Raw genomic sequence first — 27,371 nt, forward strand, 5'->3', positions numbered from 1 at the left:
TGGTTACAGTTGTATTAAGGTGTTTTCTTCCTTTTGTGCTTAATTCTCCTGCTGCACAGGAGTAAGCTATAACTATGTTGAACTCCCTTGTTGTGTTTAAAAGTGTCTGCAAAATAGGAAAACTGTTGCTTTAACTGTATCATTGTAGTTAGAGCAGTTTGATTCTGATATTTAGGCTACATTTATGAATGGGTATAGATACCTTCTTGGTTGATGCATGTTCCTGATGCCTTGTCCAAAAAAAGTTGGAACTGTAGAACTAGTTTGTTGTGTGAGAAGTTTGAATTGCTAGAAAAAAGCTTAAATTGGGCACATGATAATCCCCTTCGTCATCAGCAGTTCCAGGCGTTCCCCCAGCATGTTCTGCAATGGAAATCCTCAGTTACAAGCTACAGTGAGTTAATGAAAGGACTGGATGCAGTGAGAGGCTCGTCTTGTGGAATTAATGCTTGCTTTGCTCGTTACCTGGCAGATTTCTAGACTTTTGAATGTCAGTGTCTGCAGTCTTAAATACCTGTAATTCCTTCTTTCTTTGTTCTTCCATGTAGGTTTTGTGTTATGGCATGGCCCCACTACAAACATAATTAAGCTGTTACTTTGATTTAATTCCAAAATTGAAATTAAAATTTCAATATAGCATTTAGATGTAGAGTTAATCATTCTACTTTTTACTTTTCAGTTCATATTACCTTAGTTACAATTATTTGAAGGAATAATGTGCTTCAAAGCTGTGTGTATACCTGTGCAAGCTAAAGGAAGTTAAAATTTGAGTTTTCATGCCTGTAAATTTTGTAAGCCTAGTATTATGGACTGAGAATGCATCTGTAGGAATCGAGTATTTATCACCTTCATCCCACACCATTCTTGCTTCTGACGCTCCAGAGACCCCTTTCTCCACCATCCAGATTGGCAGGAGGATTTGGGGGCTTGGCGGGAAAGCCTGATCTTGGAGGAGACATAGCTGTGCAGCATGTGGGAATGTTTGAGCATAGTTTCCTTTTACTTAAATCTTCTGGGGTCAGTTGCAAATGGCAGTATCTTCCTTCAGAAATCTCAGCCCACTTACTTCAAAAGCTTTTAGAAGGTTGCTTGATGCAAAGAATTGCCCCCAAATGCAGAAATAACTTTGAAAAGTGAGCTTTTCCTGAAAGGAAAAAATTAACAGCCCACAAGCATTTCTTCCAACCTTAAGAACTGAATAACATGGTAAGAAAAATACACGTGATTATATTATTATTTGGGGTTAAAAGAAGCTAGCTAGAAGATTTAAAAGTATTCATAAGTACTATTTTTGTTAAAACTTAATGAAAGGGAATGGTATTCTGAGAGGTATCTGTTCCCAGCCCAGATAATGACTTGTTATGTAACTTGGTGCATCATCTGTCTATCCTGTTTTCCTACAGTATAAAAATGTATGTACAATATTTCCTAATTTTTTAGAGCTGTTGCTGGGCTCTCAAATCAGTGACGATTAAAAAAGTTGTAGTCCAGCATTAAAGGGGGTTGCAATGGACTTTTCTGCAACGCAGATTGGAAGGTGCTGAGGGATAGTGACCAGTTGTTTTTCCTGTGCCCAGGTTTTTTGTTTGTGATGTGAAGTTTATTAAGGGTGTATTTCTGAACTACATTATGCATTTGTTTTCCAGAACTTCAATGGCCATGCACATTTAAAAATACTTCATGGCATTGCTCAGTGGGAGGGTTTATGCTCATCCTTGCTATTACTGTCACTTGTTTCTTTCAGTTTATTTCTTTTCCTATTGCCTTTCTCTGTTCTCGCCTTCTATGTGTACTCTTCTTTGTAGCAGCTCTAGTTTGCTTGTGCTGTTTATTGTGTTTTCTCAGCTTGCCTCTTGATAATGACTATAAAATATTTTAGGTTCTTTTAGAGTATAAGCACTCCTAGGAAGTGACTTTTACTTAAAATATGTTCCTAGGGCAGCGAAGTCCTGCACTAGGTTGGTCCAAAGGTGCTGTTACAATATAGATATTTATTAAAGAAGAGTTGTTCACTGCCATTAGCCTTTAAGGTTAACCTTGAAATAAGATGGATGAGCCAGAATACATACCTTCCAAAGCCACTGCGTACAGATGTGATGAAAGAAACCAGTCATTAGTTGGCATTTGGGAAGTGATCTGTGTTGGTGATGGCTGAAGACTTTTTTTTGTTTCACAGAATCACAGAATCACTGAGGTTGGAAGGGACCTCTGGAGATCATCTAGTCCAACCCCCCTGCTCAAGCAGGGTCACCTAGAGCACATTGCACAGGATTGCATCCAGGCGGCTTTTGAATATCTCCAGAGAAGGAGACTCCACCACCTCTCGGGGCAACCTGTTCCAGTGCTCTGTCACCCTCACAGTGAAAAAGTTTTTCCTCATGTTAAGATGGAAGTGTCTGTGTTTCAGTTTGTGCCCATTGCCTCGCGTCCTGTCGCTTGACACCACTGAAAAGAGTCTGGCCCCATCCTCTCGACACCCTCCCTTCAGATACTTGTACACATTGATAAGATCTCCTCTCAGCCTTCTCTTCTCCAAGCTAAACAGGCCCAGCTCTCTCAGCCTTTCCTCATAAGAGAGATGCTCCAGTCCCCTAATCATCTTTGTGGCCCTTCGCTGGACTTGCTCCAGTAGTGCCACATCCCTCTTGTACTGGGGAGCCCAGAACTGGACGCAGTACTCCAGATGTGGCCTCAGCAGGGCTGAGTAGAGGGGGAGAATCACCTCCCTCGACCTGCTGGCAACACTCTTTCTGATGCAGCCCAGGATACCATTGGCCTTCTTGGCCACAAGGGCACATTGCTGCCTCATACTTAACTTGGTGTCCACCAGCACTCCCAGGTCCTTCTCAGCAGAGCTGCTTTCCAGCAGGTCAACCCCCAACCTGTACTGCTGCATGGGGTTATTCCTCCCCAGGTGCAGGACCCTGCACTTCCCTTTGTTGAATTTCATGAGGTTCCTCTCCGCCCACCTCTCCAGCCTGTCCAAGTCTCTTTGAATGGCAGCACAGCCCTCTGGCGTATCAGCCACTCCTCCCAGTTTTGTATCGTCAGCAAACTTGCTGAGGGTGCACTCTGTCCCTTCATCCAGGTCATTGATGAAGAAGTTGAACAAGACTGGACCCAGGACTGACCCCTGGGGGACACCGCTAGCTACAGGCCTCCAACTAGACTCTGTGCCACTGATCACAACTCTCTGAGCTCTGCCATTCAGCCAGTTCTCAATCCACCTCACTGTCCACTCATCTAACCCACACTTCCTGAGCTTGTCTATGAGGATGCTATGGGAGACAGTGTCAAAAGCCTTGCTGAAGTCGAGGTAGACAACATCCACTGCTCTCCCCTCATCTACCCAGCCAGTCATTCCATCATAGAAGGCTATCAGATTGGTTAGGCATGATTTACCCTTGGTGAAGCCATGCTGACTACTCCTGATCACCTTCTTTTCCTCCACATGCGTGGAGATGGCTTCCAGGATGAGCTGCTCCATCACCTTTCCAGGGATGGAGGTGAGGCTGACTGGCCTGTAGTTCCCTGGGTCCTCCTTCTTGCCCTTTTTAAAGACTGGGGTGACATTGGCTTTCTTCCAGTCCTCGGGCACCTCTCCTGTTCTCCATGACCTTTCAAAGATGATGGAGAGTGGCTTAGCAATAACATCCGCCAGCTCCCTCAGCACTCGTGGGTGCATCCCATCAGGGCCCATGGATTTGTGGGTGTCAAGTTTGCTTAAATGATCTCTAACCCACTCCTCCTCCACCAAGGGAAAGTCTTCCTCTCTCCAGACTTTCTCTCTTGCCTCCAGGGTCTGGGGTTCCTGAGGGCTGGCCTGACCAGTAAAGACTGAAGCAAAGGCGGCATTCAGTAACTCTGCCTTCTCTGCATCCTTCGTCACCAGGGCACCCACCCCATTCAGCAAAGGGCCCACATTTTCCCTAGTCTTCCTCTTCCTGCTGATGTATTTGAAGAAGCCCTTCTTGTTGTCCTTGACATCTCTAGCCAGATTTAATTCCAAATGGGCCTTAGCCTTCCTCGTCGCATCCCTGCATACTCTGACAACATTCCTATATTCATCCCAAGTGGCCTGTCCCCCTTTCCACTTTCTGTAGACTTCCTTCTTCTGGTTGAGTTTTGCCAGGAGCTCCTTGCTCATCCATGCAGGTCTCCTACCTCCTTTGCTTGACTTCCTACTCATAGGGATGCACCGCTCTTGAGCCTGGAGGAAGTGATGTTTGAATATTAACCAACTCTCTTGAACACTCCTTCCTTCCAGGGCCCTCACCCATGGGATTCCTCCAAGTAGGTCCCTGAAGAGGACAAAGTTTGCTCTCCTGAAGTCCAGGGTTGCGATCCTACTTGGTGCCCTGCTGCCTCCTCGCAGGATCCTGAACTCCACCATCTCATGGTCACTGCAGCCAAGGCAGCCCCCAACCTTCACATCTTCCACCAGTCCTTCTTTGTTTGTTAGTACGAGGTCCAGCAGCACACCTCTCCTTGTTGGCTCCTCCACCACCTGGGTCAAGAAGTTGTCACCAATGCTCTGCAGGAATCTCCATGACTGTTTGTGCCTAGCTGTGTTGTCTTTCCAGCAGATATCGGGGTGGTTGAAGTCCCCCATGAGAACCAGGGCCTGGGATCGTGAGGCTACTTCCAGCTGTCTGTAGAAGGCCTCATCAACTTCCTCGTCCTGATCAGGTGGCCTGTAGTAAACACCCACAACAGTGTCACCTCTATTAGCCTGCCCTTTGATCCTTACCCATAAGCTCTCGACTCGCTCTTCATCCACCCCTAGGCACAGCTCAATACATTCCAGTTGCTCTCTCACATAAAGAGCAACTCCACCACCTCGCTTTCCTGGCCTGTCTTTTCCTAAAAAGCACGTAGCCATCCATGACAGCACTCCAGTCATGCGAGCTATCCCACCATGTCTCTGTAATGGCAATGAGATCATGGCCCTGCGACCGCACAGATATCTCTAGTTCTTCCTGTTTGTTTCGTTTATGTGAAGCTTCAGATTCTGGTTCCAGCCCATAGACTTGCTTGCTACTTGTGTGGGTTTTTTGTTTTTTGTTTCAATAAAAGGTCTTGCTTATAGTTCTGTTAGAACTTTTTTCAGAAGTGGTATCATTTGCAGATTTTGGCAACTTCATGTTTGCAGCATAGTGTAAATCATGAATTGTGAAACTCAAACCATGAAAAGCCAATGAAACCTTTCTTCGAAATACATACTCACTTACCGGCAGAAAGTGAAGGACCATTGGACTTTTTCTTTGATGCTATGTAGAATAAAGATTAGAAAACTTGTCAGGCCTCCAGGACTGAGGTCAGGTATTGTATCCTCTAGATTAGGCAGATGACTTGTCAGATTCCCAAATTCACCTTCTTTTCCCAGTTGTAGTGAGCAATGCCATCCTTCACTCATGGCCTAGGAGGAGTCCACACTGCATCTGTGCTCCTTCGGCGTTGGTATCTCAAACTTCCCAGTTAGCTCTCAAGGTGTGCGATGTGCTTGCAATCCAAAACAGCTCTGGTATCGGCTTCAGTAGGTTGGGAATGTGAGTTCCCGTGGACAGGCACCATTCATAGCGAGAACAATGACTTTGGACAATTTCTTACCTTCTGTTTCTCTTACTGCGATGCCTTAACTTGTGCTGTACTTAGCAACAAAACTCAGAAAATGGACCAGAAAGACTCCATAGCAGCTTTGAAAAAGACATTCTGTGGTATCTGGTCTTGCTAAATGTCTCACTAATGAAACCTGGTTACTTTCTGGCTACAGTGTAGAGGAGGAAATCTTTTAGAAACAGGGAGTCTGAATTACAGTCTATTAGGGTGATGGTGGGGAAAAAAGGCAATCGGGACCAAGTAGGACCAGGCACCAGTGAGACCAGTGAACTCAGCTGTGATGCACTTTGAGCCCTGATACAGAGAAGGAAAGCAGGGAGTCTGCAGGTGCTGCTTGGCTGGGTAGGTCAGGAGTGTGCAAGCGCCTCTGGCTGCAGGGTGTGTGGGAAGAGGAGTCTGTAGGCACTCCCTGGCAGAAGGGCATCTCGTGGGTGGCTCTAACAAGAGGAATCAACAGGAATTGCATGCCAGGATTGTGCAGGTCAGGAAGGGCTTGCTGCTGCCTGGTGGCTGCCATTTCTCCAGCAGAGAAGCCTTGCTCCCTTCGGTAACATCTGCAATACCTACTGAAAGCCTGGAATGCTGCTTTGCTGGAAGTGGTGCAGGTGGAGTATTGAAAGGGCATGTGCTTGCCCAGTGTTTTTGAGACCTAGCTTATCTAACTCCCTTTTCTAGGAATGGACTGGTGTCTTTTATTGGCAAGTGTCTTCTATTGCATTTTAGTCATATTGGAGGTTTAATGAAAATCTACATCTTTTCCTTAATACACACACAAAAAAGATATTCCCTTACATATAACTTACAGAGTAATCCAGATTATAAAGGTAACACTGAAAGAAACATGGGAGTTTGAAAGTGAGCGTGCAGGAAGCTTGTTAAAAAAGTAGAATGCTTTTGTGTTTTCTCTCTTTTTGCCTGTGGCTTGTTTTGCATAATTCAGCAAACAAATGTAATGGTTCTTAATGATTTGTGTAGTGTAAGACCTCTCCTAAACCTCCTAGAATGTGATTTTTAGAAGTGGATATATTTTTCTAGCTGGCACACAGTATCTGGGACTTGGGCAAGTGCAGTGCAAAATGATTCGTATTTGGAGGGTTAAGAGCACATCTTGGGGCATACTAGGAGGATTAAGTCTACCCAGTCTGCTGTGGATGTGCACAGAGTATGGTGGTAGCTTGAGAAAGTTAGTGTTTTGGGACATATTCTTGCTATGTTAGGTTTGAATTGTATTTAAATCTGGAAGCAGAAATTAGTTTTGTTTAAAAATAGTTGTATGTTCCTAACTTCCTTCTGAGCCCTTTCATAGATCTGAGAAGTTACCAGTATCTGTTTGAAGTATTCTTTTTTTATTTGCCTCATTACACCTGCAGGTAGCTATGATGCAGAACAGTCGTAAGATATTCGCTGTTTAGGCATCTTAAGTTTTATTTGAAAGTGAATTTAGTGAAGTTCTTGGTTCTTAATATTAAACAATATTAAAGTCAGGAAGCAGACAGCAGTGTCTGACATGATTTTATCCTGCTTCCGTAATTGCTGCTGTTGTGTTGTATATGCCTTGGCTTTCAATAGTACTGCTTAAAGACTCCCCCCCTCCCCCCCCCCGAACTAGTACTTCGTATTAAGTAGAGGACATTTGAACATGCTAGGAAAAAATCAGTTAGTAGTAAGGAGAAAAAAAAAAAACTGGACCAATGGACTGCAGATATGTTTTCCAGAATAGGTTAACTAGCATTGTTAAAAACAGCTATATTACAAATCATTCATAAAATTGATTTTTATATTTCTCTGATAAAGGTAGTCACCCGTAATATCACATCAGGTTTGTAGAACAGAAGACAGCACTGCTGATTTGACAGTAAGCGGAGGACAACCTGTATAATCCATGTGAGCTGGAATATGTGAGAGTTATTTGACCTATGTGCACTTGAAGGTTTACTAAGACCTATCTTTAAATGTAGCTTTTTCTTTTTCTTACTAAATGCTGAGGTTAAAGAATCAGGATTCAGGAGCCAGGGGATATTTTTTCCTTTTGTGTGTGGATCTCTGAAAATATGCACTCCTCTTGTAAGGAAGTTACCAGTGAAGACAGCAGATGCAGTTGACAACCTGGTTGTTCTGTTGCCAGAATCTCAGCATAATATAAACTTGCATGCTGGTGTTTTTACAGTAGCTAGATATATTGTTGTTAGCATTAAAATAATTGTTGAAAAAGTCATCACCCATCTCACTGGACTATCTAATGGAAATGTAGGGCCTTAAGAGAGGGATGCAGACACTTGCTGTATGTTGTTGAAGTTCTTGGATGAGATGGAGCATTGGAGATGAATGGCTTGTCAAGGCAAGATGCTCCGAATAAAGCAGAGTTAAAAGCCATCCCAGTCAAAAAGCAAGAAGACAAAGGTAAAAGCAGTTGTTTCTGGTTCAGAGCCTGAGCTGTTGCAGGTTTTTTGAATAAGTAGTAGCAGCAGTAATTGTCATGGTATCTTTGGTCCCACTGCTCCAGTGGATATATCTAATCCTGTATGATGTAGTGTCACAGAGTGCAAGAGATAAAATAAGTCATTCTGCAAACTGTGAAGAAATAAATGGAAGAGTGATAGATAGCAAGGATCACATTATTTCTGGCTAAGCAGATATACTTGGGGTTTTTGTTTGCTTTTTAAGCAGTTATAAGGTGTGTATGTGTCTGGTTTTTCTTTTTTCTTTTTTCATTATTGTGCTTGCAATTAACAGTTTGTAATAGAAGTAGATAGGCTGGTATCCTGCTAATAAAACCTCATGGTAGTTTGAGTCTTAAATACTGCTTTTGTAAACCAATCAGAGCATCTTGTCTATGGCAAAATTGCTTGTATGCTATCAGCTAAGCACCCTCATCATGTGTGTATTGTGAATCAGAAACTTTGTAAATTTAGGTTTGTAAACTTCTATCTTTTGTGTGTATTGTTGCATGGAAAGGAGCTGATTTGACCCAATGATAATGCACTAAACACAAACAAATAATGCTAATAAAGTATTTGTATAAAGCAGCAAGCGTATCCTCATGACACTGATAAGGTTATGTAAAAATGAACTCTTTTTTTCTTGTCTCTTTCCGCTCCTGTTTCTCACTGCCATTCTGTCTTTCCTTTTGATGGAAGTCACTAACTCCTGCTTCCTTTCCTAATTCGGGTTGTAGTAAGACATACAAGGGTAGTCCACTGACTTAGATTTCTCTTAAAGCTCTGCTGTAAATTTCTTTCAGTGTAACTCACTGTATTGCTTGCTGGTTACAGGAAAAAATATCTATAACAATAAGTGTAGTTGTTGCTACAGACATAGGGGACATTTAGGATTGCGCATTTAAGAATTCAGTCTACTCTTAAGTGTTTTGAACAGAAGGTAGCGAAGAAAACATAAATCTTCCAGATATCCGTATCTAGTGTTGTGGGTTTTTTTAACACTTGAATATCAAATGTACTTGATTATATGACCGACAGCTAGGAACTTAAGCATCTGAACTCTGGGCTTCTTTACTAAAGTCCTTGGTTTTGGGTAGGTTACTTAACTTTTCTGAATTTAAAGCTATACAGCAATTGTCATATTAAATCAAATCAGCCTGACATGTTACTCTGTCACCAATACTGACTTTTGCTAAAAGTTTCAGAAAAAGATGAGAAAGTCTTTGCTCATGTGTGAAGTCTTCTGTCATCAAGAAGAGTTTATCCTTAATCCTTTATGGTTTAAGAGGCTTTAAGCCCTAAAACATCTTTTCCATAACCGTGCCTTTAATATTTGTATTTTAATACTTCTTACATATGTGGTAAAATATTTTTTCCATTGTAAAAAGAAAATGAACTTTAAAAATTTTGTAGAGATAGGGTTAAAGACTGTGAGGCATTTGGGAAATGCAAATTGTAGATTTTGAGCTGCTTGATTCTTTAAAAAGCAATTTAATGTTCCTTTCACTCTTCACAATGTGCTAAAAATAAAGACTTTTATACTTCAAGGCACAGTATTAGGGATCCTTAGGTATGCAAAACATGCAATAAAGCTGTGTTTAAAAGCATATGGGAGAAGAGACAGCCAACTTTCACTGATGAGACCTCTGCTGCAGTTTTACCTTTACTGCTAAGTTTGTACTCTTTGTGGCTGGAGTTCCTCAGCCTTACAGGTAACTGTGAAACATCTGAAATAAAGCTGGCCTTTCCTATTGAAAGTACTGTACGAGGTCAGGACTTCTATCCGACTGTCACACAGCTTACGAGATCCTATTGTGTTTTATGGTTTCTGACAAACCTGGCTACGCAGCTTCCAGGAAGAGACTAGCCTCAGAGATGGAGCATGGCAGATGCATGTGATCATAAGCTCCTTGGGCAGTTTTGTTTGTTGTAATGTGAAAAGCAATGGGAACATTGTAATCTGGGTCATTTCCAGTTTTAATCAAAGTTTTTAGCTCCCGCACAGCAAGTGAGTGTCCTGCCAGAGTCAGTTTAGTTGGGTGAGCTGAGATGTGGATAAACCAACATTCGTGATGCTGCCCTCTCATCCGGTGCGCTGGACCTCCGTCAGGAAAATCATTTGCTGACAAGAAGTGGAATCAGCCAGCAATCGCAGAGCGGGAAAGGAGGTGGGAGGAAAAGTAGAGTTTAATTAAGAGTGGCAAATGCACAGCAGGGGAGCGTGAAGAGGGCGTTTAATGTCATCCTTACAAGCAGAGGTGTAGCAGAAGGAATTGGTGTAGACAAAGCGTTCCTTCCAGCCTCTGTCCTACGAAGAGTTAAGTGTTCTGATTATGGAACATTCTTAATTTAGAAGTCAGCAATACTACTAATGCCCTTAAAGATGGGTGACATGGTGAAGATCTGTACAGCTGAGGTCAGAGCACTCCCCATCTTGTGGGATGAAACCCCTGATGTTCCTTAAATTAGACCCCTATTCTTCACACATTGAAACAGGGTCAGTATACCTGCCTCTTTGGTCCCGTCCTTAAGGTATATGTCTGAGGAAGTAATTATACTTAGTCTTACACAATTATCTACTTAGTATACCCTATCTGAGAGATAAAATAGCCTTTAGACTTGTCAAGATCTCTTTCAGTTGAAGTATATTTATAGTTTTGTAAGTATTTGAGAGTAAAGTGCATTTTGGAAAAAATAAAATGTAAAATAAAGCACATGTGGAATGAATTTTGGGAAGTTATTTAAGTTCTCTGTATCTTATTTTGCCAGTCTGTATAATGGATCTGCAGTCCACCTAGATACAGTATTCTTCAGAGACGTGAGCAGAGCGTGTGTGCATATATGTATTTGTATGGAGGAGGATGAGAGGTTTCTAGGCAGGAATAGTAATCCTGAAATTAAGCTGATCTCCACGAAATGAAATTTGAACACGGTGTTCTGGGTGTGTTTTTCTTTTTTTCTTTCCTCCTCAAAAGTCATTGAACAACTTAGTGTTTAGTCCTAGGAGAAATTTCACTCGGTTCTGTGCTCTGCTTTCTTACAGAAGTTATTCTTATTTCAGAGGCTTTGCTTTGAGATTAGTTGGTTTGCCTTTTTAGTCTCCCTTTGAAATATAGGTGATGCACAGTATTATGTGGTGTTTCACAATTTAAAGGTTAGAAAGGCAGAAAAAGATGTTTTGTTTTAATTTTGGATTTATAATTGAATCTCACCAGTGTAGTGTTTCCTTTGTGCTTTCAGCTTCCTCGGCCGATGCTCTGCGTGGCGTGGCGGCACGAGCAGCCCGTGCCAGGGCCGCGTCGCCTGGTGGCGATGTCTGCGTCTGGCTTGGCATCGCTGGCGAGGAGCTAGTGTGACTTGGCAGCTGGTGTCTTCCTAGGATGTGCTGCACTTTGTCTTCCACCATCGTTATCTTCCCTAACGAGGGGAGCGTGTATCAGTGTGTCCGCATGGACCGCGCGTGGAGGGTGGAGGAAAACTAGAATCCAGTTCCTCTGTTGTCCCCAGGGGTGACTTGAAAGCAAAATTCAAAGTTAGACAACCGGTTCTCTTCCCAATTTTGAAAGCTTGTAGCCTTTCTGTTGTCAGACTGATAAAGATGGTAGTAACATAAGGAAATTTGACTTGCTTCTAACTGTCAAAAATAGAAGGAGATGGGTTTTCTTAAGAATCTCAGGTATATTCAGGAGCAGCTTCTAAATACCTCTGCTCTGCCAGAGCTGTCCAATAAAGCCAGGAAATGATCTGCAGTTCAAATCAGGATGAGCTGAAAGAAAAGGCCCCAAAAGCAAGTCCGCTGTGCAGAAGAGAGGACATTTATGCTGCTCTTCTCTCTGTACAGATGTGTATCTGTAAAAGTCAGGTCACTTCTTTTTTTTTCCTAATTAAATATGAATGGAAGCCACTGTGTTCGTCAGAATCCTGTTATTTCTTGTTGTAATTTTGAACGTACAGAATATGTCAGTAATTTTTATGAGTCAGTGAATTGAAATGAAATGTAATGTAACAAGTTTTGTACTGGGTGACTTTGGCATGCCAGCTGAATAGTTGGGGGGGGGGGAGAGACAAATATTTGGGAAAGTATAATGAAAGGCACACAAACCCCCCCACTGTGAAAGACTTTCAACATTAACTTGAAAATAGCTGTGGCCTCTTGATACATTTTGTGATCTGTGTGGGTGTTTGTGTGTGTGTGTGTGTGTGTGTGTGTGTGTGGAATTTGACAAGATGAATGGCCATCCAGAAAGTTAAGTGTTTGAAATAAAATGAAAATTATTTGCTTGGGGGGGGGAAGGGAGCAAGAGAACAGTTTTGCAATAAACTTCTTAAAATACTGTGATTATGTGGTTCATGAATAATGGGATTTTCGAGTGCCTTTGGTTACAGAAACTAGCTTGTATGTTTTTTTTCCCCTCATCTTTTTCCCCATGTCCAAACCCCTCCTGGGGTGGTTTTGTGCATTTTCATTTGCTATATGAGGAGGAAACCCACAGGGTGGGGAAATGCTGTCTGAGAACATTTTCAAGCCCTGCTAGTTTCATTATTTCATTAATTCATTAAGATGCTACTTTTGTCTGAATTCAGTCATTGGATATATTTTTGATTCAGTAGGTAAAGACTGATATTGTGAAAGCTATGTAGGATCCTCTGATTATTGCTTCTGACACTTAACTGATATTGCCACTGATAGTGGTGGCACATGCTACAAAGAATGGACTCATTTCCTGTGAATTAAAAAAACCCACCAACATAGTCAAGTGTTACTTGTATGTCATTTCTGTTCAACTCTGCATGTCAGTTAAGCATCACTTGAGTGTATGCACGTGAAAGAATGTTGACAATAGTGGCCTAAGTAAGGAGCAAATAAAACACTGTTGTAGAAAATTTGTTGTTGAGCCAAATGGTGTGGGAATATAAGCTTTGCTTTCAATCATAGTCAATAAGATGGCTGCAGAATGTCACCTTACTGATTTTTGCTTCAACCTTTGCATGTTTTCTTCTATGCCTTTTTTCACTTTGTGGGTTCCAATTCCACATCTACACAGGGGTAAAACACTTAGTTTGTGAAGGTTTTTATTTCGTGCATCTTTTTGTTGGCTTGGGAATCTTGCTGTTACGTAAGGAAGGGGCCTATCCTGTCATGAGATGGGTCGCTAGCAACCTTTTTAGCTTAGTGTGAATGCTCATAGAGGCTATAGTTGCCTTCTAATACCCAGTGCTTTGACAAGAGTTGCTGTATTACTTGAAAACATGCTCTGCAGTAGTTCATTATATGTAGATTTATAGTAGCAATTATTTTTAAGTAGTATTATACATCTAAGTCTAAACCTAAAGGGATCATTTTTTTTAAAACTTGAGATGATGGATGGCATGCACCTTAATGTATCTTAAGCACCTGTTAAAAATTTCATGCTGATTATTAAATCTGACTTTTGATTAGCCTGAAGTGTCAGGAAGAAAAGTCTGTGGATACTTTTATTTTGCTTTGGACGTCTTTATGAGTGCACATAGCCAGCAGACTTGAGAGCTTTCCAATTTGATCAGTTTATCCTTAAAAAAAAGAACTTTGAGGTGGGAAATAGAGGTACAGCAAATATGTGATTTAATAATGGTAGCGCAGGAAGACTGAAAGAAACAGAGCAAAATCCACGTCATACCAGTTTGGTCCACCTGAATTAAGAGTATCTTGGGTATTTATCTAGGTATCTGGAGTCATCCTGTCCAATTACAGAATAGTAAATTACTTCTTTGTGAATTCAAATCTATAAACTTTGGTATTTTTCCCCATTTTTTATTATGGTCGTAGCAACTGGATCTCTTTTTGGATCTTCTACTTTTGCCAAGTACAATGAACTCTCACTTATTGGCACAAGGCTTTATTTTGTTCGAGTCTCACTGAGTCTTGATTCAATATTGGTACGAGCTGTCTGTCATAAAATGTCCTACTTTAATATATTGATCTGTTTTTTTCAGCTTGTGCTGCTATTCTAATCCTTCCTGTCCAGACTACAAGAATTGTTGCAAGTCAAATATGACTTCAGAATATGCAAAGAGATTTATTTTAATTACTGCTGAAATCATCTTTCTTTTAATGACCTCTAATAAAATAAGAACACAGCTTAAATAGTTACTTTTGAAATGGAAGCAAAAATGGGCAGCTGATGTTTTTTTCTGAAGTCACTGTATCAATGTGGCATGCTTGTCATGTGTTTTATTTGGAAAAAAAAATCCTGTCTAATCAACTAGAATTATTTGTAACCAATATATTTTGAATCTTTTTTTTTTTTTGCATGACTATTTGTCAGGTGAAACGAGCTGCTTCATGACCCACTTCCTTTTTGGTGCTTTTTTTCAGTAACGCCTGCCAGTAAAATTAGAGGGTTTGCTGAGAAGGAGTTCTCCTTACATTAAAGTACTTTTTAAACTTTGCTTTCACCTAGACAAAACCTGCTTTTTTATTTTATCAAATTTGATAGCGTGTGTGTGTAGCTAAATGGACCTGACTGAGGTTGTGGATACCATGTCAGTTTTACTGGCTGAAGATCTGTCCCTAAGTGTGTGTGTTTGGGGGGGGGGGGGAATTTTTTCATTCTTTATTTTTAAAGTCAGTTCACTTTTGATGCTCGTGTTAGTAAATTTCTCATCTTCATCATGTCTCATCTTTCCTTCCTCTAAGACTGTGATAGTTATAGGTATTGTGTTTTTCCTAATAGGAAGTGGAAGAGATGAGGGAAAAACTAGGATGTTCTTACTTTCTAGACTGTCTTTTCTTTAATCCATTTGAAACGTAAATCTGTTTGTCAGATCTCATGCTCCTTTTCAGCTTTCATTTTTTAGTTTCAAAGAGAAAGGAAGAGGCAGACACTGAAACATAAAAAGAAAGACTATGAGAATGATAACTCTTAGAAGTACTGAAACTGCCTTTGAGCTTGGCTATTGTGAAGACAGGTTTCATATCCTGCTTTGTGCAGAAAGTCTACCAGATTTCAAATCACTTTTCCACATAATCACTTCCTGTCTTTTCTGTGGGATGTTAGTCTTGTTTATGAGGGATGTTAGAGCTGCTTAAATTGTAAGGTTTTGAAATAGGACCTGTTTTTCTAGTTCTTCTGGTAAGTAAAATCTAGCATACTTCTAAATTAACTACAATAAAATAAGCCTCTGTCTGTCAATGTATCTATATGTGAAAAAATCTGCTGTCAGTATCATCAATACCAGCAGGTAATTTTGTAGGCCCTCACTTCTAGGGCTTGATGCTGAAAGTTGCAAATGGATGCAAGCAGAATTCGCTTATCAGTGAAATTAATTTCCTAAGTCTGAAAGAAGCTTGACGATAAGAATATAAATGAATAATGCAATGAAGTAGAAGCTGGTAGTTTAAAAAGACAAGATTAGATTCTGACTGTTGTCAGTCACGTCACTTTCAATCAATCTTCATAATTTAGAGAAGAAACCTCGTATTTTCAGTGTATCTGAAATAACCATTGTACTAGTTCTGTTTTGTTGCATTCACTTTTATCATTTCATCTGAAATAACTTTTTGCTGAGCATCTAGTGCTGTGTTCGTTTACAAATTATTCTTTTCCTATTAGTCTTTTATATATTAGTGATGCTTATTCTCTGTAATTGAGTGTGTTTGGCTTCTACTGTATCAGGAAGAGAAATGGTTAGCCCGATTTGGGGAGACAGGAAAAAATAATGTCTTTATTTTTCTAATTTTAGGATCTACTTACAGTGTGCTGTCCATAATGCCTTCTGATTCTGAAAGCAGCAGTTCTCTGAGTAGCATTGGTGAGTAAAGTATTAATCTAAACTTAATGTGCATCTTTTGGAAGCTGAGAAAATATTTTTATTATCTTCGGGAAAAGTAAATGGATTCGGGTCGTAACATAACATAAAATAACTAGAGTTGAACTATAAGAAGTGATCGTGTGTCTTCATGAGGAAAAAGTATAGCTGCTTTCTGTAGATAGGGTTAAACATTTTCATAGCTTGTTAGGCTTATTGCTTATATAAAATGCATGTTACTGCCTATGTGTGTACATATATGTGTATGTGTTTATATATTTGTAAACTGTAGTCAGATTCAGAAGCATTGTAAGAAATTAAAAATATTATTAGTCAAGGTCATACAGGCTTTAAACTTTCAGCAGTGGTTGCAAGCTTCAAGAGAGATTTGACATGTTTTTTTAGATGCAATGAGTTGCCTTACTTCTCAATTTTTAAAGCCACTGTGAAAGGCAAAATATCTCCCCCCCTCAAAAAAAAAAAAAAAAAAAAAAAAAAAAGGAGGGAAAAGCTATGTGGACAAAAGAATCCCAGCAGCCAGATGATCTTGGAATAGCCATATCTGCTGTCAGTTTTTCTGCTCTTTACTTATACAGATGCTTCTGTGGTCAAATCTATATAAAAGTGCTTAGTTTTAGATAGGGAATATAGGCTCTTGCATGTTTAAAGATCCGATGTTGTGCCAGGCAGCTGTAGACTACCCTGACAGCATGAGGCAAGTCAGTTGTCTGTTTAAGGATGTGTTGCAGTCATTGAGTTGAACTTTTAACTCCAGCATGCAGGAACAGGATTTCAGGCTTAACAAAACTATTTGCTGAAAAAATGGGAAGCTGTGAAGTGTTAGTTTGATTTTTATCAAGATTACACTTGTATGCCACTACCTGAAAAAAGGTTATGGTTTGATTTGCTATGAATAAATTGGGGCTGGAAACAGAAGAAAGCTTTTATGTTTTGGGACAACCAGACTCAAAAAGGGAACCTTCCAAAGAAAGAAGTTCTTTTGAGGTGGAACACAGTAAGGTTATGGAAGAATTATTAGATGAAGTGGTCCTGACATGTGAAGAGTGAGTGATGCAAGTGGTCCTTTCTTAGTCCCGTATCCCTGATTTTAAGAAAGGACAAGTGTATTTAACTTGTTTTTGCAATTTTTATAGGGTTGTAAATGGACGTACTCAATTCTTTGTAGCTAATCCTTTTACAGTTTTGAAAGCAGAGGTAGGTAGATCACCAGCTAGTGTTTGACATCACAAAGAGATGTTTCGTTTAGGAACTTTTGCTTCAGCAGTGCACACTTGCAAACTACAGATATAGGCTCTCAATTTTCTATTTTATTAATTTTCTATAGAATTGTACTTCAGTGATGTTTAATGTGCCACTGCACTAGCTATTTTGCTGCACTATGCTTGCTTTTATCAGGGCTGTCTAGCAGCTTTCCTTTTTCCAGTGTGACTGGAGTCATTTGCAAGTTGTTTCATAAGACTGAGGTAGTAATGTCGCGATGAAAATACTTCCACTTTGCTCGAAACATTTTCTTTCAAGGGAGAACCGGGAACTGAGTTTGCATTAGACTACATTTAGAATATGTTTTGCTCATTTGTTTAAAAATATGGCAGTATATCTGAATGTTTATTTAGAATTTGGCATGATGCTTCTTAGACAACCATTATTTCCATATATGACTCGAACTGATTTTTTTTCTGGACCATGTTTTGTTTGTTTCATGCTTTAATATTTCTAAGTTCATACTAAATACTTGATCTGTACATTTTACCTAAAAGGTTATCCTTGAAAGTATTCCGTGTCTTTGGGTTGTGCAGTGATCAAAGCCGTTTATAACCTAAAAATTAAGTGAACGACTATTAAACAGAATTTGTAATCTAGTATTCTTCATAGTTTTGATTTCTTGAAATGATTAAAGTGAATTAGCTGTTTAATATTTAGTGCATTAACAGCCAGGGATACTCTGTTTATTTGAAGCTGGCATGTTTGTTCTATAGTCTGGTTTTAGACTTGTTATTTGTGAACATCGTTTTTTCTCCCAATCCTACTCTCATCTTGTTCTACAAGAGATGACTGTTTTTAATGTGATCTGATATCAATAGGAAATATTCTTTTGCTTAATAAGCAGCATGTACTAATAGATGTGTTTGCAAGTCACTCGAAAGCTGCAGCCAAATTATTTTAGTACTAGTTTGTTGAGTGACAAGCCATCTTAACCGATACTGTTTGCATGCCTACTCCCTGAAGGCTTCATATGACTTCTTTGAATGGAATCCCAACAAATACAAAGTTGCTATAGTGTTTCAGGAATTTTGCATAACCCCCTTCCTGTTCACTGGCATATACTTTTGCAAGTGTAATGTTGTGCAGTGGAAATAGTAAGTCTTGCCTGTGAAATGAATGCACCAGTGGAAAGCGATAAATAGCTTGTTGTCTGGAGACAATGTAAGCTTTGGCATACGTTCAGTTTGACACTGGTAGTTATACGTACACACACATGCATATAAAAGAATATTTTAATTTCTCCACTCATGTACTTTCCTTGTGGGTGAGGAAAGGGATCTGTTTTACTCTTTCTGAGTTCAAAGCACTCAGGTGATCCTCTTGTTTTCATTAATTTGTGGTCCACCTTCTTCTGATTGTCAGATTAGAAACATGTTTTACCTTTCAGAGGAAATGAAAGATATCGAGGTACTATTTTAAGCCCAGGTAAAGAACAGTGAATCTTAGCATTGTCTAACTAGGAGAGCTAATGCAACCTTTCATTTGTACTCTATGGACTCCATATTTCATAAAAGTTACTAGTGAAGAGTACATCCCTGTGCTCCATCTTCCCAACCTTAATCATACTAGATGTTGTTGGAGGTTTTTTCTGCTGCCAGTGTTCTTAATTAAATGGTCTTGTTTTGAAATAGTTCCAAATAAGCCAGGATGTTGGTGAAATTGAGATGATTATATCAGTTTTACAGCAGTCCAAGTTTTCTGACTTCATTTGTGAAGCTGATGTATATAATAATTGGGCTTATTTCTCTGAAGTAGACCTCAATCTAAGAACTAAAATAGTTCTAAGAATATCTTAAAAGATAGTTTGAAAAAATCATTGGCTCAGTGTTGGTCAAAAAAAAAGCATGGTGTTAGGATTAGGAGAGGAGAGAAAATACCATGTTATCACTGTATAAATCTATGGTGTGCCTGCATCTTAGGTATATTTGCAGTTCTGACTGTCCCATTTAAAAAAAAAAAAGTTAGGACAGCAAGCAAAGAGAGCAGCAACAGGAATGACCATTTGTGGAGCAGCCTCTCTACAGGGACCACCTAAATGGGCTGGGGTTCTTTGGCCTAGAAGTGGCAATACGATAGATGCTTGAGGTGTCTTGAGGTGTCTTGGGGAAGGAGAGTGGAGAATGGATGTGTAATACTCCTAATACAAAAGCCAATGGATGTCATATTAAACTACCATGATATACTTTTTCATATAATGTATATTTGAAACAAGGAGCTAGAACGTGCTCTAGATGCTAAAATTTGATATGGGCTTGAAAAACAACTGGACAAATTTGTGGAGGAAAAATCCCTGGGTTGGATAAATCACTGAGCTGATGGTCACTAGAGAGCAGAGGAGCGTTGTGGGGAAGCACAGTCGTTGCGTATTGCATTCACACCGGCTGCAGTTCAGAGATGGGGTAACTGACTGGACAGGTCTTTGTTCGGGTCCAGAATGGCAGTTCTGGCAATTTCAGTTTCTCTCTGTTTGGAAAGAGGGAGTGACAGTTTGCAGCCTCGGCAAGAGAGATCAGGTTGGAAGGTTGTTGCAGTGAACTTGGATAAAATTTTCATTTTTAGAAAATCAGTTTTTGCCAAGACTTGTGACTTAGATCTCAGTTACTCTCATTGCTTTCTGGGGAAGATGTTGAATGGCCAGGGGATAGTCTGTATGATGAGTAAGCCATCATGCTCACTGCATTCTGCCAACAATGAGAACTGAACTAGCTCCTGATACTCAGGTACTAGAAGTAGCATTGCCAGCACAGGCATATCTGGCTTTTTAGTATACTTCCAGCTCCTGAAATATCTATTGGCATTGATGTATGATGTTTAATCTAAAACGCTAGTGCATGTCCCCTTTCTTGTGTGTGTGTTGGGTTTTTCTTGTTTGTTTGTTGGGATTTTTTTTTGAGGTGGGTAGAATGCTGCTAGGACAGCTTGCTCTGTAAAACTGCTGTATCTGTTCTCGCATAGGTCACAGTGCTGGAAATGGTGTAAATACCTTCCAAGAACTGTCTGTGGCAAGGCTGTACCTTCTTTGTGGGTAATTTTATACAGTGGATAGCTTGGAATCCTGATCCCCCAAAATAATGAATACTAGTAAAACATTAATAATGTGGGATAAATGAACTGATGCTAATGATTATCAATCCTGATATGTTTATGCATGAACAGAGTTTATCAACAGATTGTATTCCCTGTGGGAAAGGCAAGCCTGATGGTAGTGTAGGGGAAAAGCAAAATCATTTTGATAATCTTTTGAATATCAATCTGTTAGATCTGCAGTCTGTTGTGGTGCCACAGTCCTTTCTCCTGTCTTTCATGAATTGGGAGTAAATCCTTGCTGATAGATTTTTATGCTACCTGATACAGTGTTGTAAACAGGTAAATACATTGCTTGCTTACAGTTGATTCCCTTGACTTAATTCTATCTGTAACAGATGCTCTGTTATGAAAATACTTCTCTTGTGTAATAGAATTGATCTTTTTAATACAGTGTTTAGCAGTTAGTTGGCTGTTGTTCATTTGTTTGATTTAGTCAGAAAGAAGGCCGTGTACATCTCGCAAGTTTTGGTAATGAAGGGAACAGGTTCAATGTGAAGAGTTTTTCATGGTGTGTGAGGAAGGCATTCAGTGCACAGTATGATGCGGCACTTGCAGAGCCTCACAGTTTTCTCCTGCTCCAGCTGGTGCCTTGGGCTCCTCTCTCTGTTTATCCTGCTGCATGTACTATGCCTGCATCTCCAGGCTCTGAGCAGCTGGGCAGGCACTTGTGCCCCTTAGGGGAGGACAAGCCTGTGGTGGTGACGGTCATCAGAGAAGCAGCAGTTCCTGCAGGAAGATGAGAGAGCTACCTCGTCTGTCTGTTCATATCTAGACACAGAACTAATTGTGAAGGAGGAAAAAATGCCTTATTTGTAGCAAAGGCACAAATATGCACCTCCACAGAGGTCTCCATTCTCTTTGCTAGTAACTTATTTTTCAACCCTCAGAGTCCCATTCCAGTAGATTTTGGTAAATGTAGCCCAGAGTGTTAAAACCTGTGCCAGTGTAAGAGCTGGAGCTTTGCAAGAGCTGGGAGAGGAGAGCAAGTAGTGATAGCAAGGGTGCAAGGGTGATGATTAGCTACTGGGAGGTACATGAAAGTTAAATGTGAAGTTGCAGGGGAGTTAACAGGCAGAAGAAGGAGGAGAGGGGAACAGAAAATGTAAGGCTTCCAGCTTGGAGAGTTTGGGATGTGAGAAATGGGAGCCGCAAGGTACAAGAAAGCTTCGGGTTGGGTGACCTTTGAGCTCTGTGGTAAGTTGGAAAGTCTGAGATAAGTCTGAGTACAGAGGTTTGGAGCCTATGATTCATAGGTCTGAGTAGAAGGGAGCTTAAGGTGGAAGTTTGGGACCTTGGAGCAAGAGTTTGGGGACTTGGGCAGAAAAATATGTGGAACACACTGGGAAGTAAGGTTTAGGATGACAGATGATATGGTTTCTATAGTGCCAGTAAGGTAGGGCAGGTCGGGATGGGATGGACTGGGGTAGAGGTAAGAGGACTGGAGAGCTGGGAATGCTGAGCAGGAAGACTTGAGGTTTGGGGGGATTAGAGCAGTACAAATGAGCCAAGGACTGTAGGGGAGGAGGATTTTAGGACACCAACCTCTCCTTTCCCTTATATGAGCACCTCTAACCAAGATTTACTTTGAGAGTCAGAAGAAAACATGAATAATTGCTCCCAAGTGTTGCTTCACCTCGCCCCCCACCTTCCTTCTCCTTTTAGAAACATGACACCCTCATTTTTAGAGTTGTAACGATGCCTGCATTCCTGAGTACATATATTTTCTTAATTTATATATCAGTATTATTCCTGGAGAAAAGCTTTGACAAGAACATTGTTAGTATTAAAGCTGATTTCTTTAGACAGCTAGTCCGACAGCCTGGGTTCTGGTGTTTCCTCGGTTGTTGGTAGCCTTAACCTATGGTGTCTTCAGGGCCAGGCTTAATAATGTGAAATGAAGCATGGTGCAGAGATTCCTTACCTAATAGAGACTCGAGACTTACCACCTTGGATCTGTGCAGGGGTAAGCCTCAAGTCAGGGACAGAGTTGGACAAAGGTCTCTGTCACTTCTTCCAGACCATGTCCAGCCAGACTAACCCATGTCCAGCCAGCCTGTGTGTACTGGCAGCACAGTCATCTAACTGTACTGGGATGGAACTGGGTTACATCTATCTTTTTGTGTTAGCTGATACAGACAAAAACCCCAGATACATCATCTATGGTAAAAAGCAGCATGGAGGCAGAGGGTGAGTTAAGCTGATCCCAGTCTGATCAGTACGTTAGATTTTAGGACCAAAAATGTAAATTCTGTAATTGCATGGAGACAATGGAGGCAAAGGCTCACAGATGCCTTTGCTACTAGTAAGTCATGTTGCTTTCTTCATTATTTTAGATGTTAAAGAACAACCCAGTGGTACCCATTACATTCAGGATCACTATCTGTCCTTGTCCTGCTGCTGACCAAATTCTTCAGAATGCTTACGCACCCATTTGGGCCCATAGGCAGAAAGAATTAAACATTCTGACAAAGTTATTTTTAGTTAGCCCCAAGGAGAAAGCATACAGACATAGAAAGATGAATACTTGAGGTTCAGCTGTAAATACACAGGATGACTCCCCAAACTATGTAGAAAATCCATGTCTCTTTACCAGATTTTTTTTCTTGTTTAGATACAGAGAGGATAGCAGAACTACTGACCTACCGGTAATTTTGGGGTCAACTTAAAACAAGAATCCCTAGTAATTTTTTTCAAAATTATTGTCTCAGTAAGCTTCTCTGTTCTTGTAATAGCCCATGTTTAGTTATTGCTGTAAACGTGAAGTATGCATTTTTGTCCAATAAGAAAGTAGGGGAGTTCTTGCCACTTACACAAGAAATCTTGCAAAAGGATGTTGACTCACTCCCAAGCATAGGATGCCCACCGACTTAGCGATGTTTTCTTTTACAGACCACAGCAATTGTGTCCATGTTTCATGCCCTTTTCACTACCCAGAAACAAAAGCGCAAAAATAGCTGGGATTTGGAGCTAATTTATGAAGTCTCCTTCACTTTCACGTTAGTAGTACCTCTTCACACTGAAATTTTTCTATCAACCTTCAGTAATTGTCATAGTCCTAACAGAGGAACAGAGCAAGGACTGATGTAACTTGTATAATGTGACTGACGTGACTCATGTAAGAGTTCAGGACCAGTCTATCCTGATTTCTGTGTTGTCACCCAAGCCCCTTTTCATTTTCTTTCCCTGCCGAGCCGGGCTTGCAGAGCATGAGGGATGCAGCAAGAATGAATTTCCAGCCTTGCATGCGTGGTGTAGAAGAAGCCATTGAGGCGAAGCCGCTTTTCCCGCCCATGTAGTTGCAGGGTAGCGGACTTGGAGAAGGAGCTGACTCTTCATAGGTGTATCTCCCTGTACAGTTGTACAGGACTCTCTTTTTCTTTTGTGTCTGCACATATGTAAATAAAAGCACAGAGTGATGGATCATTGTTCATTAGAGGCTTTTCCTGTGTATCTTCCTTACTATTGGAAATTTTTGTACATGACACTGTTTCTTGCCTTTTGTTTTCTTTTTTTCTTTTTCATGTATTGATAAAGCCCATGCTGTGCATATGAAATGGGTTGTTTTGACAGTACTGGAGGCAAAAGTTTATTGTTAATTCCCCAAAGAGATGTGATATAAGCTGCAATAATCCCTGCATCCCACCATTGTGCTTCAGCCCCACCTTCTTCCCCCAAAGGGAACAAATCCTCATTAAATTGTCATGCTCTCGCTGTATTTCCTTTCTCTTTGCTCCCTGCTGATCACAAAGCTTTTTGTGTGTAAATAGAAGCTTCCTTCGTCTGCCCACTCCTCGTGCCCAGCAGAATCTCTGAATGGAGCTACAATGCGGCATCTCTGACATCAGAATAATTATTTATGGAGATTCAGTGCTTGGCGTGCCAAGCACGGAACAACCCTGTCACTTAGGAATTGGACGGAAACCAGTAACACAGCTATACGTGACAGTCACTGGCTGATCTCCCACTTGACCCAGCAATGATAATGGAGAGGAAAAGAAGAGAGAATAAAGAAACATTGCTTTTTGATTTATTTTTCAGTTTTTTAACATGTTGGTTTGTATAGTGTGCTCCGTCAGGCTTATTGTTTTGAAGATAAATGTCACCAAGCACTAAAATGAGCTTGAATGACAGAGCTATCCTTTCTTTGAATTCACGTATCGGAGGTTACCTGTCAGTGCAGGGTAGGCTGCAGTCAGGCCCAATGCCAAAAGGCCAAACTGGCACAAAGGAGTATATTATCTCTTCCTCTTGATGTCCAGGAGCAGGTTATTTTTATAACAGACAGGGAAAATAGTAGATGTATTAAGGAGGTGTATTTCTTGAACTTATGTTTTCCTCACTGGGATTATGAAAATATAGCATAGCTTTAAGTTAGCAATGCTGATTTCATCTGTCTCTTTTTACTCCTTAGTGGACCTTCTGCACCTGTGTTTAAAAGAAACCAGCAAATCATATGCAGGAGTCCGGATATGACTGAGGATAGTCTACACTATGTTTTTTGTGATGTGTAGGAGTAAAAAAGAATGCTTTTAACACAAGGGTGTTGCATACTTTCCATTCTGAAAATTTTCTCCTGTAATATCTCTTTGCTCAAATAATTCTCTCATTTAATATATTTTGATGTATAATTTTTTTTATGTACAGGTTTTCCATCTTTCCTTTATATGTATGATTTCCTTCTTTCCATATGCAGATCTCTTAGCATTGTTGGGATTACAGTTGTCAGTCTTGCATCCCCTTCATTCCACATCATATACTCCTGTTGTCGTTATCTTTTGACTTCCAACACAGTTACTGCTCCAGCTCTTCAATTCTTTGCAAGTGGTATCATTCTTTTAGTCGTAAGTGCCTTTTCTTTCTCTTCATTCTTTGTATCATTGTACTAGCTTTTCTTAGGGGAATTTACATTCTGGTCTGTAACAGAAACCATCATTGGCACTGTAACTGACTTTTCCTTGCAGCCATCAGGTAGCTGTATATCTGTCCCCACTAAGCTTGTCCAACTTGGACTTTAACCAACAGTGTTTCCTGGCTTAACACTTTGTTAGCTTATCAGCCTGACAGGCTCTTTACAGAAAGGTATGTTTTTTCACTAATTGCAGTTCAAGCTACTTAATCTGGGGCCCTTTATTCTTACTCCAAAGCAAACATCACCCCTGCCCCCAGTCAGATGATTCCTCGCCAACAATGTCTAGTCTGTCATTCACTGCTCTCGAGATTCGTGGTAGCCGTTTTGACAACTGTCCTTTTACATTGCTGTGATTTCACTTTATTGCCTCACACTTTCTGCAGCTGTGCGTAGCAAAGTAATTTTTTTTTCACTGTTCATAGGAAGTGTTCAGTTGCAGGTGTGGTTTCTGATAGGCTCTCAGTGAAAGATAAACACACTCTTGTTGTCTGAAATGACATAGAAGAAATGGTGCAGAATAATTTCAGTCTCCTACTACTTTAATCTGTCCAGTTCATGATTCATGGAGGTGGTTCTGGGATTGAGCCTTAGTTTCTTTGCCTAATTTTCAGTATGTTTGTTAATAACCAAGTACTTTGAATAGCTTTATCATGTTCCCGCTGATCTCTCTTTTATGACATACATTTCACGGCAGCGGTGGGGGGAACTACATGTCGATATGTACTCATGCACGCTGATTTTTTTTTTTTTTGACCTTGGTCACTTCAGAGGTACACAAGAATTATTCTGTGGAAGTGTGGTGCCCTGTATTTAAAAAAACAAAAACAAAAACCAAACTGATATAGTCCTGAGGGAGAGGATTGGGGTTGTTCTTGTTTGGTTTTGGGGTGGGTTTTTTGCTTGTTCTTGGGGTGTTCTGTTTTGTTTCATGTAATGGATCAGCTTGAATTATTTCTTGGCATCTTAAGGGTTCTGCATATGTTGGACTTTAGAACCACTAATCACTGCCTGACCGCTTTCTGGCATTTCATACGCTATAATATCTTAATGTCTGGCAGCTCACAGGTGAAATTTCTGAAGATTCGGTCAATACTGATTTGAATGGACTATGGCATGTGAACGCCTGTGTCCTGCGCTCCTGACAGCAGGTTGGGAATGTGGTGCCTTTCACTACCCCCTGAGCCCCTTTTTGGTCTATGGGTTCAGCAGAGCCTGTTGGTGTCAGCTCTGCTCTTGCCGGTCCGTGAAGCAGCGCGGTGGGAGGGTGCGCAGTGCTCCCCTGCAGGAGGATTTGCTGGGGAACAAGGGCTCGCGGCGTCTCGCCTCCCTGTCGCTGTGCGGCGGTCGACCCTCACAGTTGTCCCGCTTGTGTTCGGACTGGATGCTTTGTCTGGGCTGTGCTTTTGCTGTGCAGGTTGTAGGTCCAGCAGACGTAATGTCTGATATTTCCTGCCAGGGAGTTCCTGATTAGTCAAACCCAGAAGCTTCAGCTGTATTTTCCTTGCTCACAGTAACAGATTTGTTCTCTGTTGCATTTAGCTCAGAAGAGTCCTACAAGGACTTTATGAACTGACGCATTTGGTATTTTTTCCCCCCGATTGCTATTTTTGAGTATTAGATTGTAGTTTTTCCTTCACATTGATCTTTACAGAACCACTGTTTAGTTCTTTGTGAAGTCTTAAGCTTAATATTAAAGTTTGTTCTATGTGCTAGTTGGTTTGTTACATTTTGCATTAAAACAAATACTGAAGTGCTGCACGTGGTTTTGCCCTTGCATGTTACCTGATCCTCACTCCTTTCATAACCCGTTATGTTTGCTGTCACATGAACTCTGCAGTTCACTATTGTACCTTTCAGTTTTCTTTCCTTCATTTACTGTTGTGTGTTTGTACTGATGTCTTATTTAACCTACATGGTAATTCTCAGTTCCATCTTGAGGTCTCCACTGTTTCAAGACCTCTTCAAAAGATATATCTGAATAAATATATCTGATAATTTCTGATATATAACCCTGTTCCTCTCATCATCAATTATTGAAAGAAATTAAATATTTTAGCCTCTGTTTTCTTGCAACAGGCATAACTCTTCACCTACCCTTTCCTCCCAAGGTTGTGGGGAGCCCTATTGGTAACGATTTGCAGTATGTCTTCTGTCTTAATTTGTCTGGCAAGAGTAGTCTTAACAGTGTCTGTCTGTCATGATTTACAAGACCATAAAGAAATAATATTCCAAACATCCCCACTGAC

General features: G+C 40.5%; 1 protein-coding gene across 2 annotated transcripts in view; it reads left to right on the forward strand.

Moving 5' to 3' along the window:
• DLG5 (discs large MAGUK scaffold protein 5) overlaps positions 1-27,371 on the forward strand; it is a 123,689-nt gene that overhangs the window by 33,357 nt on the left and 62,961 nt on the right. For both annotated transcript variants that reach the window (XM_067299875.1, XM_013960255.2), the window contains exon 2: positions 15,780-15,848. In XM_067299875.1, the coding sequence (XP_067155976.1) occupies positions 15,780-15,848 (69 nt within the window). The remainder of the gene's footprint in view (positions 1-15,779; positions 15,849-27,371) is intronic.

The sequence above is a fragment of the Apteryx mantelli genome, chromosome 7 (genome assembly GCF_036417845.1).
Source record: "Apteryx mantelli isolate bAptMan1 chromosome 7, bAptMan1.hap1, whole genome shotgun sequence".
Classification (NCBI taxonomy): Eukaryota; Metazoa; Chordata; class Aves; order Apterygiformes; family Apterygidae; genus Apteryx; species Apteryx mantelli.